The 11471-nt window shown below is 43.3% G+C and overlaps 6 protein-coding genes across 6 annotated transcripts; 2 read left to right on the forward strand and 4 right to left on the reverse strand.

Moving 5' to 3' along the window:
• Positions 1 to 8: 8 nt before the first annotated feature.
• BDB00DRAFT_848223 (uncharacterized protein) lies at positions 9 to 164 on the forward strand (the record flags this gene model as incomplete). The annotated part of the gene is made up of 1 exon (XM_053125293.1): positions 9 to 164. One exon carries the CDS (start codon positions 9 to 11, stop codon positions 162 to 164), a length of 156 nt encoding a protein of 51 aa, XP_052974647.1.
• A 2204-nt stretch (positions 165 to 2368) lies between these two features.
• Positions 2369 to 5123, reverse strand: BDB00DRAFT_848227 (P-loop containing nucleoside triphosphate hydrolase protein). The gene is made up of 6 exons (XM_053125294.1): positions 4895 to 5123; positions 4582 to 4815; positions 3806 to 4484; positions 3478 to 3708; positions 3186 to 3317; positions 2369 to 3109 (listed from the first exon to the last, which is right to left on the reverse strand). The coding sequence occupies exons 2-6, from the start codon at positions 4705 to 4707 to the stop codon at positions 2463 to 2465; spliced, it is 1815 nt and encodes a 604-aa protein (XP_052974648.1). The 5' UTR covers positions 4708 to 4815; positions 4895 to 5123; the 3' UTR covers positions 2369 to 2462.
• On the reverse strand, positions 4502 to 5123 carry BDB00DRAFT_848229 (uncharacterized protein). The gene is made up of 2 exons (XM_053125295.1): positions 4895 to 5123; positions 4502 to 4815 (listed from the first exon to the last, which is right to left on the reverse strand). The coding sequence occupies exons 1-2, from the start codon at positions 5097 to 5099 to the stop codon at positions 4784 to 4786; spliced, it is 237 nt and encodes a 78-aa protein (XP_052974649.1). The 5' UTR covers positions 5100 to 5123; the 3' UTR covers positions 4502 to 4783.
• Positions 5124 to 5220: 97 nt separating this feature from the next.
• Positions 5221 to 5973, reverse strand: BDB00DRAFT_884866 (uncharacterized protein; the record flags this gene model as incomplete). Its single annotated transcript, XM_053128361.1, has 3 exons — positions 5221 to 5601; positions 5735 to 5844; positions 5952 to 5973. 3 exons carry the CDS (start codon positions 5971 to 5973, stop codon positions 5221 to 5223), a joined length of 513 nt encoding a protein of 170 aa, XP_052974650.1.
• An 819-nt stretch (positions 5974 to 6792) lies between these two features.
• On the forward strand, positions 6793 to 9281 carry BDB00DRAFT_932757 (WD40-repeat-containing domain protein). Its single transcript, XM_053129097.1, has 7 exons — positions 6793 to 7665; positions 7757 to 7914; positions 8001 to 8362; positions 8427 to 8526; positions 8631 to 8764; positions 8844 to 8906; positions 8986 to 9281. The coding sequence occupies exons 1-7, from the start codon at positions 6838 to 6840 to the stop codon at positions 9066 to 9068; spliced, it is 1728 nt and encodes a 575-aa protein (XP_052974651.1). The 5' UTR covers positions 6793 to 6837; the 3' UTR covers positions 9069 to 9281.
• Positions 9270 to 10810, reverse strand: BDB00DRAFT_848235 (S-adenosyl-L-methionine-dependent methyltransferase). The gene is made up of 5 exons (XM_053125296.1): positions 10402 to 10810; positions 10269 to 10284; positions 10018 to 10126; positions 9812 to 9857; positions 9270 to 9705 (listed from the first exon to the last, which is right to left on the reverse strand). The coding sequence occupies exons 1-5, from the start codon at positions 10628 to 10630 to the stop codon at positions 9389 to 9391; spliced, it is 717 nt and encodes a 238-aa protein (XP_052974652.1). The 5' UTR covers positions 10631 to 10810; the 3' UTR covers positions 9270 to 9388.
• Between the last annotated feature and the right edge of the window lie 661 nt (positions 10811 to 11471).

Raw genomic sequence — 11471 nt, forward strand, 5'->3', positions numbered from 1 at the left:
ATCATAATATGAATAAAAAGAGAGAACGGTGCTATTGTTCCTTGGTCTGGTGTCTGTGTGTCTGTGTGTGGGTGGGTGTGGAATACAGGCTGATTCACGTATATTACGTTCACATGGCCTCCGCCTTCCTGTTTGCTTCGGGGATGCTCTCCTTCCTTTTATAGGTTTTGCCTCTCTTTTTGTTGCGCACTGTACAAGCGTTTACTCCGCGTCGTTATATACTTTTCGAGTCTTGGGGTCCATTTGCTCACACTCCGGTTTTCTTCTTCTCTTCTTCCCAAACTTATTTCTTTCTTGGCCCAACCCGCCTTGTTCAACCTCTTTTTTTCTTTTTTTTCTTATATTTATACTTTACGTTACGAAAAGCGCTTCTAAACGAAAACGAGCCCATTTTACAAAAGATATAATTCACCCAGGTTTTTCTCTCAATGGAAATCCCTTGTCGACGTGCCGAGGATGACAACCTTGCAAATGACAGCAAAAACAACATTGTTTTCGAAGACCGTTCGTCAATGGTGACCACACCACCTCCGTCGTATCATTATGCTATTTTAACGAGCAAAAATCACGGTGGCGGCAGCGGCGACGCCATAACCATCAGCAAGAACAACAACAACGACAACGACAACGACGACGACGACGACGATGTTGCTGATCCATGGGTGGCCCGAGTAAGAAGCAAAAAAAAAAAACAAGATTATAGTTTTTTTTTTTTCATAATTAATATGCATTCTTTTCCCTTATTTTGCGCCACGTATCCGTTATCATCCAGCCATCTCTCCTAAAAAACATGCTAATGTAATGTATATCAATATTACAACAACCATAGATGAAAAGTCTAGATGAAACGGTGCTGGAGATGCGACGGGCGGTCCAAGAAACGCAATATATTATGAAAGACATGCAAACCAGATTCGAGACTACCAACCACTTATTGCTGCGAAATTCTTCTTCGAGTACACGACAACAACAACGATCCTTACGACCCTCAAAGTAAATGTTCCTGCAAAGAAAAAGAAGAAAAAAAAGTGATAGATTGTGAGATCTTTTGATCAAATTATTGATGTGTTTGTGCAGATCATTTACATGTCCTTCCTCTATACCGTTCTTGTCCGACAACAACAAAGACAGCGACTACGGCTTGATCGACAATCACAATTATATAAACATTGACGCCACAGCAGCAAACATTGATGCTGATGACTCGAACGATGATGATGACGACGACAACGACGATGATGACTTGGATAGGATTACCCAATCACTTCAACAACTCATAGACCAAGCACAATCCAGTTTAAAAACGCGACTGGCAATTCGCGACCGCAGCACCATGATGCATCGTTCAAACTCATGCCCACAAATGTCGACCATTTATTCTGCACAAGGAGGACGACGGCAAAGCGAAACGGATGCACCATCCACGCCGCAACTGTTCGACTGGAACGATCAGCGTGAGCGGTTTTTTGACAGTCAGTCGCGCCTTACCCAAGCAATACAAGAATTAGCAGCGGTATGTGCTGACACGACCAGTCACCAAGACTCTCTTGGCATGTATTCTCCTTCTCATCATCAACAAGCATCATCACCGCATATCGTACATCATCATTATCATCAAGAGCATCATCACCACCATTACTACCACCAAGGAGAACAACAACACCAGGAACAACACAAAAGTCTTGGTAGTCATATATTCAACTATGCATCTTTGCTACGTGCTATATCCAATTCGTCTGCAGTAGCAGCTGCAGCACGACGCTTGACAGATAGCATCCACTACGGCGCCATCAGCATAAACAGCATGGACAACATGAACAGTCTGATACCCACCACCACCACCAACAACAACAACAACAACACGAATAAACCCTTAGTTATCCATCCACCCCGCATCTCCTTATCCAAATCCAATCTTATCCGCCTCATGTTCTACATTACCCTGTTGATATTCTCGTTTATGAATCAGCAACAATTGCAGCAGCAGCATTACTTGTCCAAAAAATGTATTGCCGCCCGGCGCTGTGTCGGGCAATTCGTTAGTCATGCATGCGACAATTTACCCATCTCGACCTGGATTCAACACTCCACGTTGTTGGTTTATATTGTCACTCTTCTCTAAAGAAAAGCGCGGGGGTTTACCCTTCATACCACACGACCCTCCTCCTTGAAGAACATCACCCACCATCTATTGTAACATCCATTCTACCACTTACAACCTTCCCAGCCTTTTTATGTACAAAAATCACCACCCCGCGTTATATGTTTTGTAAATTATACTTTCTCTGCTTTTTCTTTTATGTCCTCCCACTGTTCTTTTCTGCTATTCACCATTACGAGAACCCAAAAATTGCTTTTTTTTTTCTTCATTACTATAATACAAAGATTTCGGCAAAACAGTTTTTGCTACCGACGACATACACACGAGAGAACAAGTCTTGCTTAATTAAAACGAAAACACATTATGTACTACTACTCGCAGCACTTCTTAGTAAGACAGCACGTTCTTGCTTTTTCGCTTGCTGTTTTTTATATTCCACCAACTTGTCGCGTTCCTTCTGCCATATCTTGCGCTGGCCCATAACCATTCGAGTAATCAAATCCATGGCTTGGCCTTTTGTCAAGCTTTGCTTTGGTTCCACGTGTTGGCGTTTCAGCATTTTTATTTGTGCGTCCGTGGCTGGATGGCGACGGTAAGCTGCGGTTCGTCTCACCATAAATTGCTGTTGTTGCGAAATGTTTTGATTGAGCCAAGTATCGGCTGCGCGGATCGCCGTGGCTCGAGTGTCGGCTGTCAGCGGTAATTTTTGGCGTCGCCGGAAAACAGGCTTTTGTTTTCCACTACTGTTACGAGTCGTAGTAGTATCATTACTACTATCACTACTAGCACGAGCGTTTCTTGTTTCACGCGTCAATGTGCCTCGCCAGAGCCCATCTTTGTCCGACTGTTCTAGTCTTACAGTGCCAAAAGACAATATGCTCAACGCACATTTGTTTTGGCCCACAGTCACCCAGCTGTTTGGAGTGACGGCATGGAGTTCAGGCGATACAGATGATTCCAACATGAATTCGTTCAGGTCGTCATACTCAGTGATCTTGACACGGATATCTTTGTGTAATAGTAAATGGTTTTGTTATATCAGTTACACTGTTCTTTTTTTTAGAAATATTAGGCAAAATTCTACCTTGATGATGTTGATCATCATCATCTTCTTCTTCTTCGTCATCAGCATTGGCGGCAGTAGCATCTTCTTCTCCCACGTGTTGTTGATTGGCCTGTGCGACGGCTCGGCGTTCCATATCGAGCACGTTTTCGTCTAAAACACACACACACACACACACATATATAAATATAGCATAGACCAGGAAACACAGACAACAATAAAGCAATAATAGTAATAATAAATAATAATATACAAATAGTACTACTCTGAAAAGTTTGTATTTTGTCATCAGAATTAAATAAAACAGACTTACCCCGCACTACCTGATTGTGGTCGAGCCCCATCAACGTGGGAAACGTGACCAGCCCTTCAGAACCAGCCTTGCTAAAATTATCCACAAAGTCAATGACCAAGCAGTCCTGTTTTTCTGGATAGAGTCGCATGCCCCGTCCAAACATTTGCTGAAACAGGACGTTTGACTTGGTGGGTCGTGCCATTAGGATACAGTCGATCCTGGGAATGTCTGTGCCTTCTGTCAAGATACCTGGGGGGGGGGGAGCGGGTCGATCATCCGTCGTTTCGTTATAAAGAAAGCTTTGACGTAAACTGCACAACAAGGAAGAAATAAAATAGACGTTTACCACAGTTGACCAATACTGGAAATTCACCATTACGGAACCGTTGTAACGTCTCATACCGGGTCAGCGTTGGTGTTTTACTCGTCACATAGTCTGCATCGACCCCATGGCTTCGAAACAGGTTACACAACGCGATGGTATGTGCCATATCGACCGCAAACACCAACGTTGACCTGCGTTCTGTCGTGGCCGCAAACTTGGTCCAACTCTGATAAATCGTCTTGTTACGCTGCTCCACATTGACCGCACGCGCCAGCTGACTCTGCATAAAATCATCATAACGTGTATGGACCTTGGAAAGATCCACCTGGGTTTCGACGGTGGTCACCTTGATGGGACATAGCCATCCAGCCTCGATCATGTGTAATAGGTCCATGTGATAGACGATCTTGTCGAAAATCCCTTCGAGTGCAATGCCGTCGTGCCGTCGCACTGTGGCGGAACAGCCCCATACAAATATGTGGTTGTCAGCTGCAAATGTGTCAAAGTAGTCCAGAATGTTGGTGTACGTGTTGGCTGCTGCGTGGTGGACTTCGTCGATCATGATCGTTTTAAATTGTTGCGGGTCGTAGCGTTCGAGTCGAGTGGTGGCGGCCGAACGGCCTAGTGTTTGGACGGATGCGACTACAACATCGGCAGCGTCAATGTCGGGTTTTCGGTTGCCTTGATCCACTACCACTCTCTAAACATCGTAGTGTCCAAACCCTTTTATTATCAATTTCAAGCTTTCTTTCTCTTGCTCTCTCTCTATTTGCATGATTTATGTGGGATATCTTTACCCAAGATGGATTGTAGCGTTGGATCTGTGCTTGTGCCTGGTCTAATAGCTCTGTACGATGGGCAAGAATCAATGTCTTGCGTGCCAGTGGCGCCGGATCGGGTATCTTGGCAATCAGGTTGGACATGACAACCTACATACACACACGTACGCGTGGCCCCTTTAGTTGTCAAACTATGCTCTTCTCCCCTCCCTTTTTTTTTTCACAATTCCGTCATTACCGTCTTGCCACTTCCTAAAACAATGAGGTCAGTTTCTGTACTTAATTATTAGGACAAAAGAAGTCAAATGGAGTACGTCGTCGATCTTTTTACCTACGGGTAGTGACACAATTTGCTTACGATGCCCTTGCTTTAATTGATTTAAACATGATTCAATGCATTCGTGTTGGTAATTGCGCAAGGTCGGTATGACTGTTTCCGCAGCTGTTCTAGTCGCTGCTGCTACGGTTGCTGTACTATAGCCTCGTCGAAGGCATAGCAAGGAACACGCAATCGTTGTTGTCAGTCGTCGTGGCATATATTACTTCTTTTTATAAAAAGGGGGAAAGAAAATAAAACAAAACAATAAAAATTCAAAATGGTATTTGTGCTTTTTTCTCTATTTTGCGTATGTGCAATGATAATGATTAAAAGTGTTATTAGCTACTACTACACAAAGTCTTTACAATGGCCCGTACTTCATCCACTTGTTCCAACCGCTTTTGCAATAACCGAACCCCTTCTCTTCGCTTTTGTCGAGCCGTATCAAATCCGGGTGGACACTCTACTCCATCCAACGTAATCAACGCCTGCATCAGCTTTTCAGATAAATAGATGCCCTTGTCCTGCATTGTCTTTTTGGTTGTCTCGTCAACAGCCGCGGATGTACTTTGTTGTTGTTGTTCGTGGACAAAGGATCGAAAGTTGTCTATATCTTGTTCCATTGTTGCCTTGATTGGGTCTACAACCTTGCCGATACGTACAATCAGCCCATATTCTTCTGGGTTACCCGATGCCGTTTGCTGTTCTACTGCTTGTTTCTATAGAAATGATTGGTGATAGTATATCCCATAATATAAGTATAAATTCTCTGTCTTGGTTCTTTCTGTAAGGGACCGTTGCTATCCATTATATCCACTATTCCGCCTCTATAGCCACACAGATCCTTTTGACATCATCTTCGTCGTCACTTCTTACATCCACTTTTTCGCCAGTAAGAACCACGGTTGAGCCAGCTCGTATCCCGCAGCTATATAGCGTAGCCGTATCGTCTTTCAAATTGGCTGAAAACAAGTCAACACACGCCATTTTAGTGATTGAGTTTCTCATACATGTAAACCAATACCACTACTACCAATACTACTCGCCCACTCAGAGTTTGATACATTACCACCAGAGACAGACAGTTTCATGGCAGCCACAGGCACACCTGTCACTGTTTTACACTTGAACTTCAAATCCTTCAGCACCGCTTGGTCCAAAGTTGGGTTTTTTAATGTGACCTCAAATGTTTTCACAGCTTGTTGTCTCGTGTTACTGCCATCAATGATGCGCCATTGGACATTAACTGTGTTCTGGAGTTCCTTCTTTGACGGTTTCCGCCATCCAAAAAAGGATGCCAAGGTTGCCATGAAGGCTCTCCAGAAAATAAAGATTAAAAGTAGGTCGAGTATGGTGGGAGCGTTTTAAAAGAAAACGATCTAAATATCGAGATGATGGGGAGGCAGGAACCGTTCGTCGTCGACGTCGTTGTGTATTTCGAGAATAAAAGCAAAAAAAAAGAAAGGAATAAAGGGTGTGTTTTGTTATTTCACCCTTTTCGTCTATGTGGTATATATAAAAATATGTATGAGAAAGGAGGGACAAAGGAACCTTCACTCGACCCGAAGAAAGCGGGAAGGGAATCCTGAAACCGCTGGGTTTTATGGTGTATATTTTCTCAGGGGGGAGCACCTTTTCGATTACAAGAATAGTGTGTGGTACCTGATCATACTTACTCAGGCTTGTCCTATCTAAAAGTAATAGCATTGCAGACATGGATGTGCTCGTATGCGGATACACCCTATCAAAAGAATGCGGCGCAGTACTCTTTTGCTATGTCATGGCTTGTCTTGATGAAACTGAAGCCATCAACGCGTTTCGTCGGGCGTGAAAAGAAAACGCGTCAAATTCAAAAAATTACAAGAAGCTCAGTCAGTCGCGCGGGGAGGTTTTTTTTCTTCTTCTTTACACTTTGACCCTCTCTTTCTCCAACAACCCACACCCGACAAAAAAAAATGTCTGAACACAGTGAACAAGACATTGTGATTGACGGTGATGCCCCTTCACCCACCAAAGCTACCATAACTACTGAAGCTACTCCACCTGTTGCCGACGAATACAAAGACATGGACGAAATCGACACTGATGATCTATTGAGCGAAGCAGAGATCACGCTCAAACAACCCAAGAAAACGACAAGTAAACGAAAAGCCAAAACTGCGGCTAATGGTACTAGTACTAGTACAACGACGCGTCGCAGTACGCGTAAATCGTCAACAACAACAGCTAATGATAACGACGACAACGACGAAGGCAACACCACCACCACTAAACGTAAATCAACACGTAAAGGCAAACAAGTCCTTATACCACCACCGGCGTCTTTGCAAAAACAAGAAAAGCCGAAAAAGAAAAAACCAGCAGGCTACGATCCAGAACGATGCAAACAATTAACTCATGCCTACCCAGACACCTATTGGCAATTCCATGCCGACACTGGCTACAGCATGATTAACACAATCAACGACAACGCCTCGCTCGAATCTGTTCCTTGCAACATTAGCGATCAAGCAGCCATTACTTCAATGACCCTATCAGCCGACGGCACACTTTTAGCGACCTTTTCCAACATTGGTGCGGTCAAGATCTGGGACGTTGAAAATGATTTCAAGCTGGTGCGCAAGTTGCGGGATGTCGAAGAACCGAATATCGATGAGTTTTATTGTGGCAAGTTTGCTTCGCCTACGAGCCAGGAGCTACTGGTCACCGGTGGCAAACTCAAGGATCGACATCGATGGTCTTCGCAGGATGAAGATAATCATATTTTGCCATGTCCTATCAAGGTTAATAACATTATTGAGAGAGAGAGAGAGGGGGGGTTTGTGTGTATCTTATCAAAAATTGTATATCACTTAACGATGGTGTATGTTTTAGATTTTCAGCATTGCAGAGAACAAGGTTTTGGCCAAGCTTGAAGGACATAGTGAAGAAATCCTGTGTATCAAATCGGTGACGTTTGACAAGGGCAATTATTACATTTCAACAAGTCAGGATGGATACATTATCAAGTGGCATGTGGCCGATGACTGGACGTGAGTGTCTTTTGAAGGGGTTGTTATGATTTCAAGATAGCTGTTAAACCCTCCTCCCACTCATCCTCTACTTTAAAAAAAAACAGAACACTGATAGAGTCGACGACAATGGAGGACGGTGTGACATGCATGGCATTCACCGTCTCATTTTTACCCAACACCGGCAACAAATATTTCATGGCAGCATGTGACGAACATTTGCGACTGTATGATTTTGAAGAGGCTCAGCTATTACAAACGTTCGAGGACATGTATTCGTCGTATTGTGATTGTGGCAAATTCATCACTTGGTTGGACGAGGGTGCTGCTGGTACACCAAGCGGGGAAGCAGAAGGAGTAAAGAAAGAAGAAGATATCAATGTGGACAAGATGGATGAAGATCCAGCAGCACCCTACAGCTATTTTATTAGTCGTGGTGCTGAAATGTGTGATGTTGATGACGGCGTGTGTAAGTGAAATTCTTAAAATAATATCATACATCTCATTAAACTAACCAACCTGGTTTACTCTAGCATCTATACCAAACACTTGTACATTACACAAATTGGTATATCCAACAGAACCCGCTGGCAAATTCAAGCTTGAAAGTGTAAAGAAGTTCAAGCATGAAGAGTAATGTATCACTACTACCCATCACCGTCATCGCTCCTGAATATCGTATTTATAGGGTAGACATAGATTGAGAAAACTGACTCTTAGTTTTCTTCTAAATTTAGTTACCACGCTAATTCATGGCTAGTGAAAATCACATCCAATGGACGATATATCCTTGCACCAACAATTTATGGTCAAATCTTTGTATTTAACATACTCTCGGGTCAACTGGCGGCGATTCTAAAGGAGCATGAAGGTAAAAAAGAAGACCATCGCACAAAAGAAATATGGGAAGAAACGTAACTGATTTGAATCTCTGTTTCTGGGTTTGCTAGATCTCGAAGTCCGTGATGTGATCTTCCATCCTTACCGTCCGTTGATATTCTCTAGTGGTGACGGTAATATATTGTCTTTCTTTCCAGTGATGATGTTGTTTCTTGTAAGAACCCAAGCAGCTCACTAATATATATCAAATAGACGGCTTCGTCAAAGTGTACACGTACAAGTCCTTAGAAGAAGAAGAAGAAGCGGACCTGGATGTCGGCATGTCGTCTTCATGAAAGCACAAAGCAGCGGCAAGTAACTAAAACAGTCAAACGACACTCAATGATAGTACCCCTTCCACATTCATCCCCATTTTTTTTAATAAGAAAGATTCACCGACAATTCCATCATATACACACACACTCACTCACTTAACAACAGCACGTGCATAATCATAGAAAACAAAGAAAAATAATGATAATAGTAATAATAAAACTGTCTAACACCCGTAAATACACATGGCCAAGAGTCTTGGAAGTCTTTTTTTTTCTGTGGTCTCTGGTACATGCATGCATGTAGGGACGAAACATTATTATTCATTAAATTATTATTGTTATTATTCCAATGCTTTAAGGGCCAAAAATGCATGCAAGCCCATGTAAGCTTTTGACCGTACAAGGAGTGCCCGCGTGTCGTCTTGGAGTTGTCGAAACGCGTCGTCTGACATGTCGACAGCACGTTTATACCAGGGCGCTAGTCCATTGATCTTTCCCATAAACAGATTGAGGGAAGCTGTCCCGATAGGTCCGCCCCAACCCAGCGGCACTTCGCGGTATTCGCTTTGTACTATCCGGAGATCAAGGTCGGAAAGTCGCATGTCGAGTTTGGCGCCAGCTGCTACATCCAGTCCTTGCATTGCATAAAATTGTTCGACTATTGTTATTTGTTGTTGTTGTAAATACCAAGCTGTGAGTGTGAGTCTTGTATATATACATGATAAGCCTAGAAGAAGGGAGGTGGGGGAGGAGAGCGATCTTACAGTTTTCAATAAGTTGTCGTGATTGCGACGCGTCTTGAAGCGTCACCTATTATATTTTTAGTAATTATATAGCCAAAACGTATTCCAATATACAGCTCTCTCTCTTTAAACAGCCGCATTTCCCAGTACTTTGGGTCTGATGTGCGTTTCTTCTTTTGACTCCCTCCTCCTGGAGCGTTTCAATTGCACTGTAATTATCTACTTACTCGCATGTCTAGATCAATACATTGTAAGCATCCACCGGGCTTTAATATTCGTAGGAGCTCATTCAAAACTTTTCGCCATTCGTCTGAAGTGAACGCCAGCACCACAAATCTGTTAATATAAAAGCGGAGAGAGAGGAGGGGGGGGGGGCGTTAAAGAGTTCAGATATTAAAAAAGAAGGTTTTTCTTTCTCGTCTTACGGACACAAAATCGTGTGCAACATCATCAAATTCGAATGAAAGTAGAGTCTTACCGTATTTGTATAAAGTCTGAGATGTATACACATAACCACACGTTTAGTTACAAGAAGTTCAAGTCACTTAATGATGGTAACAGTAATTGATTCCATATAGTGTCGATCGTTTAAAGAGGAGAGAGGAACTCACCAAAGGATTGGTCAGGATATGGGATGCCCTGCAGGATGTTTGCTCGACGAAACTGTAGGTTGACGGGTCGAATATCCTTTGGCCAGACGTCGGACATGTCGACGCCAGTAAACTGGGAGTTGTTGTATTCTAAGCTCGTTTCGCATAACCAAGTGGCTGGCCCGCAGCACACGTCAAGAATGGCCAGCCCTCCGCGTTGAAAGTTGAGATGCTGGAATGCTTCGGCCATCAAGTTGCTATGATTTTATGATTGTTATGCAAAAAAGGTTACTGAATCTGTTGTTGATGTTGTTGTTGGGAAGTTTTTCTTATTTTCGAGAATAGGATCTCTATGTTGTGTAACCATAAGAACAAGAAGCTGTAGCAAGCCTAGGATGCTTCCATACCATCCAAGCAATTCTTTCGTTACAAAGTGCTGTTCGTGAAGACGATCTGATTCTTGCTCGTCGCGTGGAAGCATGTATCGACTGCCCGGTTCGTCGTGGTAGATCCGCCCTTCGATGTTTCGTACAGCTCCATCTTTATCGTCATGGTGATGGTGTTGTTGTTGTCGAGATAGCAACGAGCGAGGGTGGTTGCTACTGTGCAGAGACCGGCCGTCGTCATCTGGGCATGATGAAAGGCAGCCACCCATCGAGAGTTTAGTTAGAAAAGCAAAAAAGAGTGGAGGATATGTGGAATGGAAGACGAAGAAGGGATAGGAGGAGGAGGAGGATGGCTGAGGTGGATGTGACGAAAGAAAGAGAGAAAGGGAAGGGAAAAGAGAGAGAACAAAGAAAGTTAAAAAGAAGAAACGCAAAAAAAAAGGAGTGTACAACCTAAGCGCAAAGAAAAGAAAGGCACTTTTAGATTGGATGTAACACAAGCAAATCAACAATGATGCTCCACAACTATGGGAACCCTTCCACGTTTTTCGTTTCCCGAGAAAATGGTCCCAAACATGCCACTGCACCACACCCGCAACATGTTAAGTCGTGTGCATCGTGCAACAAGAAGCCATGATGTATTTACAAAAGAGCAGAAGATAATGTCAAGCGAAAAAGCTACGGGTTTCGTAATGCGTTGGTTGC

Source organism: Zychaea mexicana (assembly GCF_025766255.1).
Source record: "Zychaea mexicana strain RSA 1403 chromosome Unknown BDB00scaffold_109, whole genome shotgun sequence".
Lineage (NCBI taxonomy): Eukaryota > Fungi > Mucoromycota > Mucoromycetes > Mucorales > Lichtheimiaceae > Zychaea > Zychaea mexicana.

Bases quoted from the DNA above. Each gene is read 5' to 3' on its own strand.
- BDB00DRAFT_848235 (XM_053125296.1), bottom strand. From the start codon at position 10,630: ATGGCCGAAGCATTCCAGCATCTCAACTTTCAACGCGGAGGGCTGGCC. The intron at 9,858-10,017 runs GTAAGTAGATAA...AAAATATAATAG, and splicing joins GTATTGATCTAGACATGCGA to GTGACGCTTCAAGACGCGTC. The intron at 9,706-9,811 runs GTAAGATCGCTC...AAATAACAATAG, and splicing joins ACGACAACTTATTGAAAACT to TCGAACAATTTTATGCAATG.
- BDB00DRAFT_848227 (XM_053125294.1), bottom strand. From the start codon at position 4,707: ATGTCCAACCTGATTGCCAAGATACCCGATCCGGCGCCACTGGCACGC. The intron at 4,485-4,581 runs GTAAAGATATCC...TACGATGTTTAG, and splicing joins AACGCTACAATCCATCTTGG to AGAGTGGTAGTGGATCAAGG. The intron at 3,318-3,477 runs GTAAGTCTGTTT...TGTGTGTTTTAG, and splicing joins CCACAATCAGGTAGTGCGGG to ACGAAAACGTGCTCGATATG.
- BDB00DRAFT_932757 (XM_053129097.1), top strand. From the start codon at position 6,838: ATGTCTGAACACAGTGAACAAGACATTGTGATTGACGGTGATGCCCCT. The intron at 8,363-8,426 runs GTAAGTGAAATT...GGTTTACTCTAG, and splicing joins TGATGTTGATGACGGCGTGT to CATCTATACCAAACACTTGT. The intron at 8,765-8,843 runs GTAAAAAAGAAG...TGGGTTTGCTAG, and splicing joins GATTCTAAAGGAGCATGAAG to ATCTCGAAGTCCGTGATGTG.
- BDB00DRAFT_848229 (XM_053125295.1), bottom strand. From the start codon at position 5,099: ATGCCACGACGACTGACAACAACGATTGCGTGTTCCTTGCTATGCCTT. The intron at 4,816-4,894 runs GTAAAAAGATCG...TCATTGTTTTAG, and splicing joins AATTGTGTCACTACCCGTAG to GAAGTGGCAAGACGGTAATG.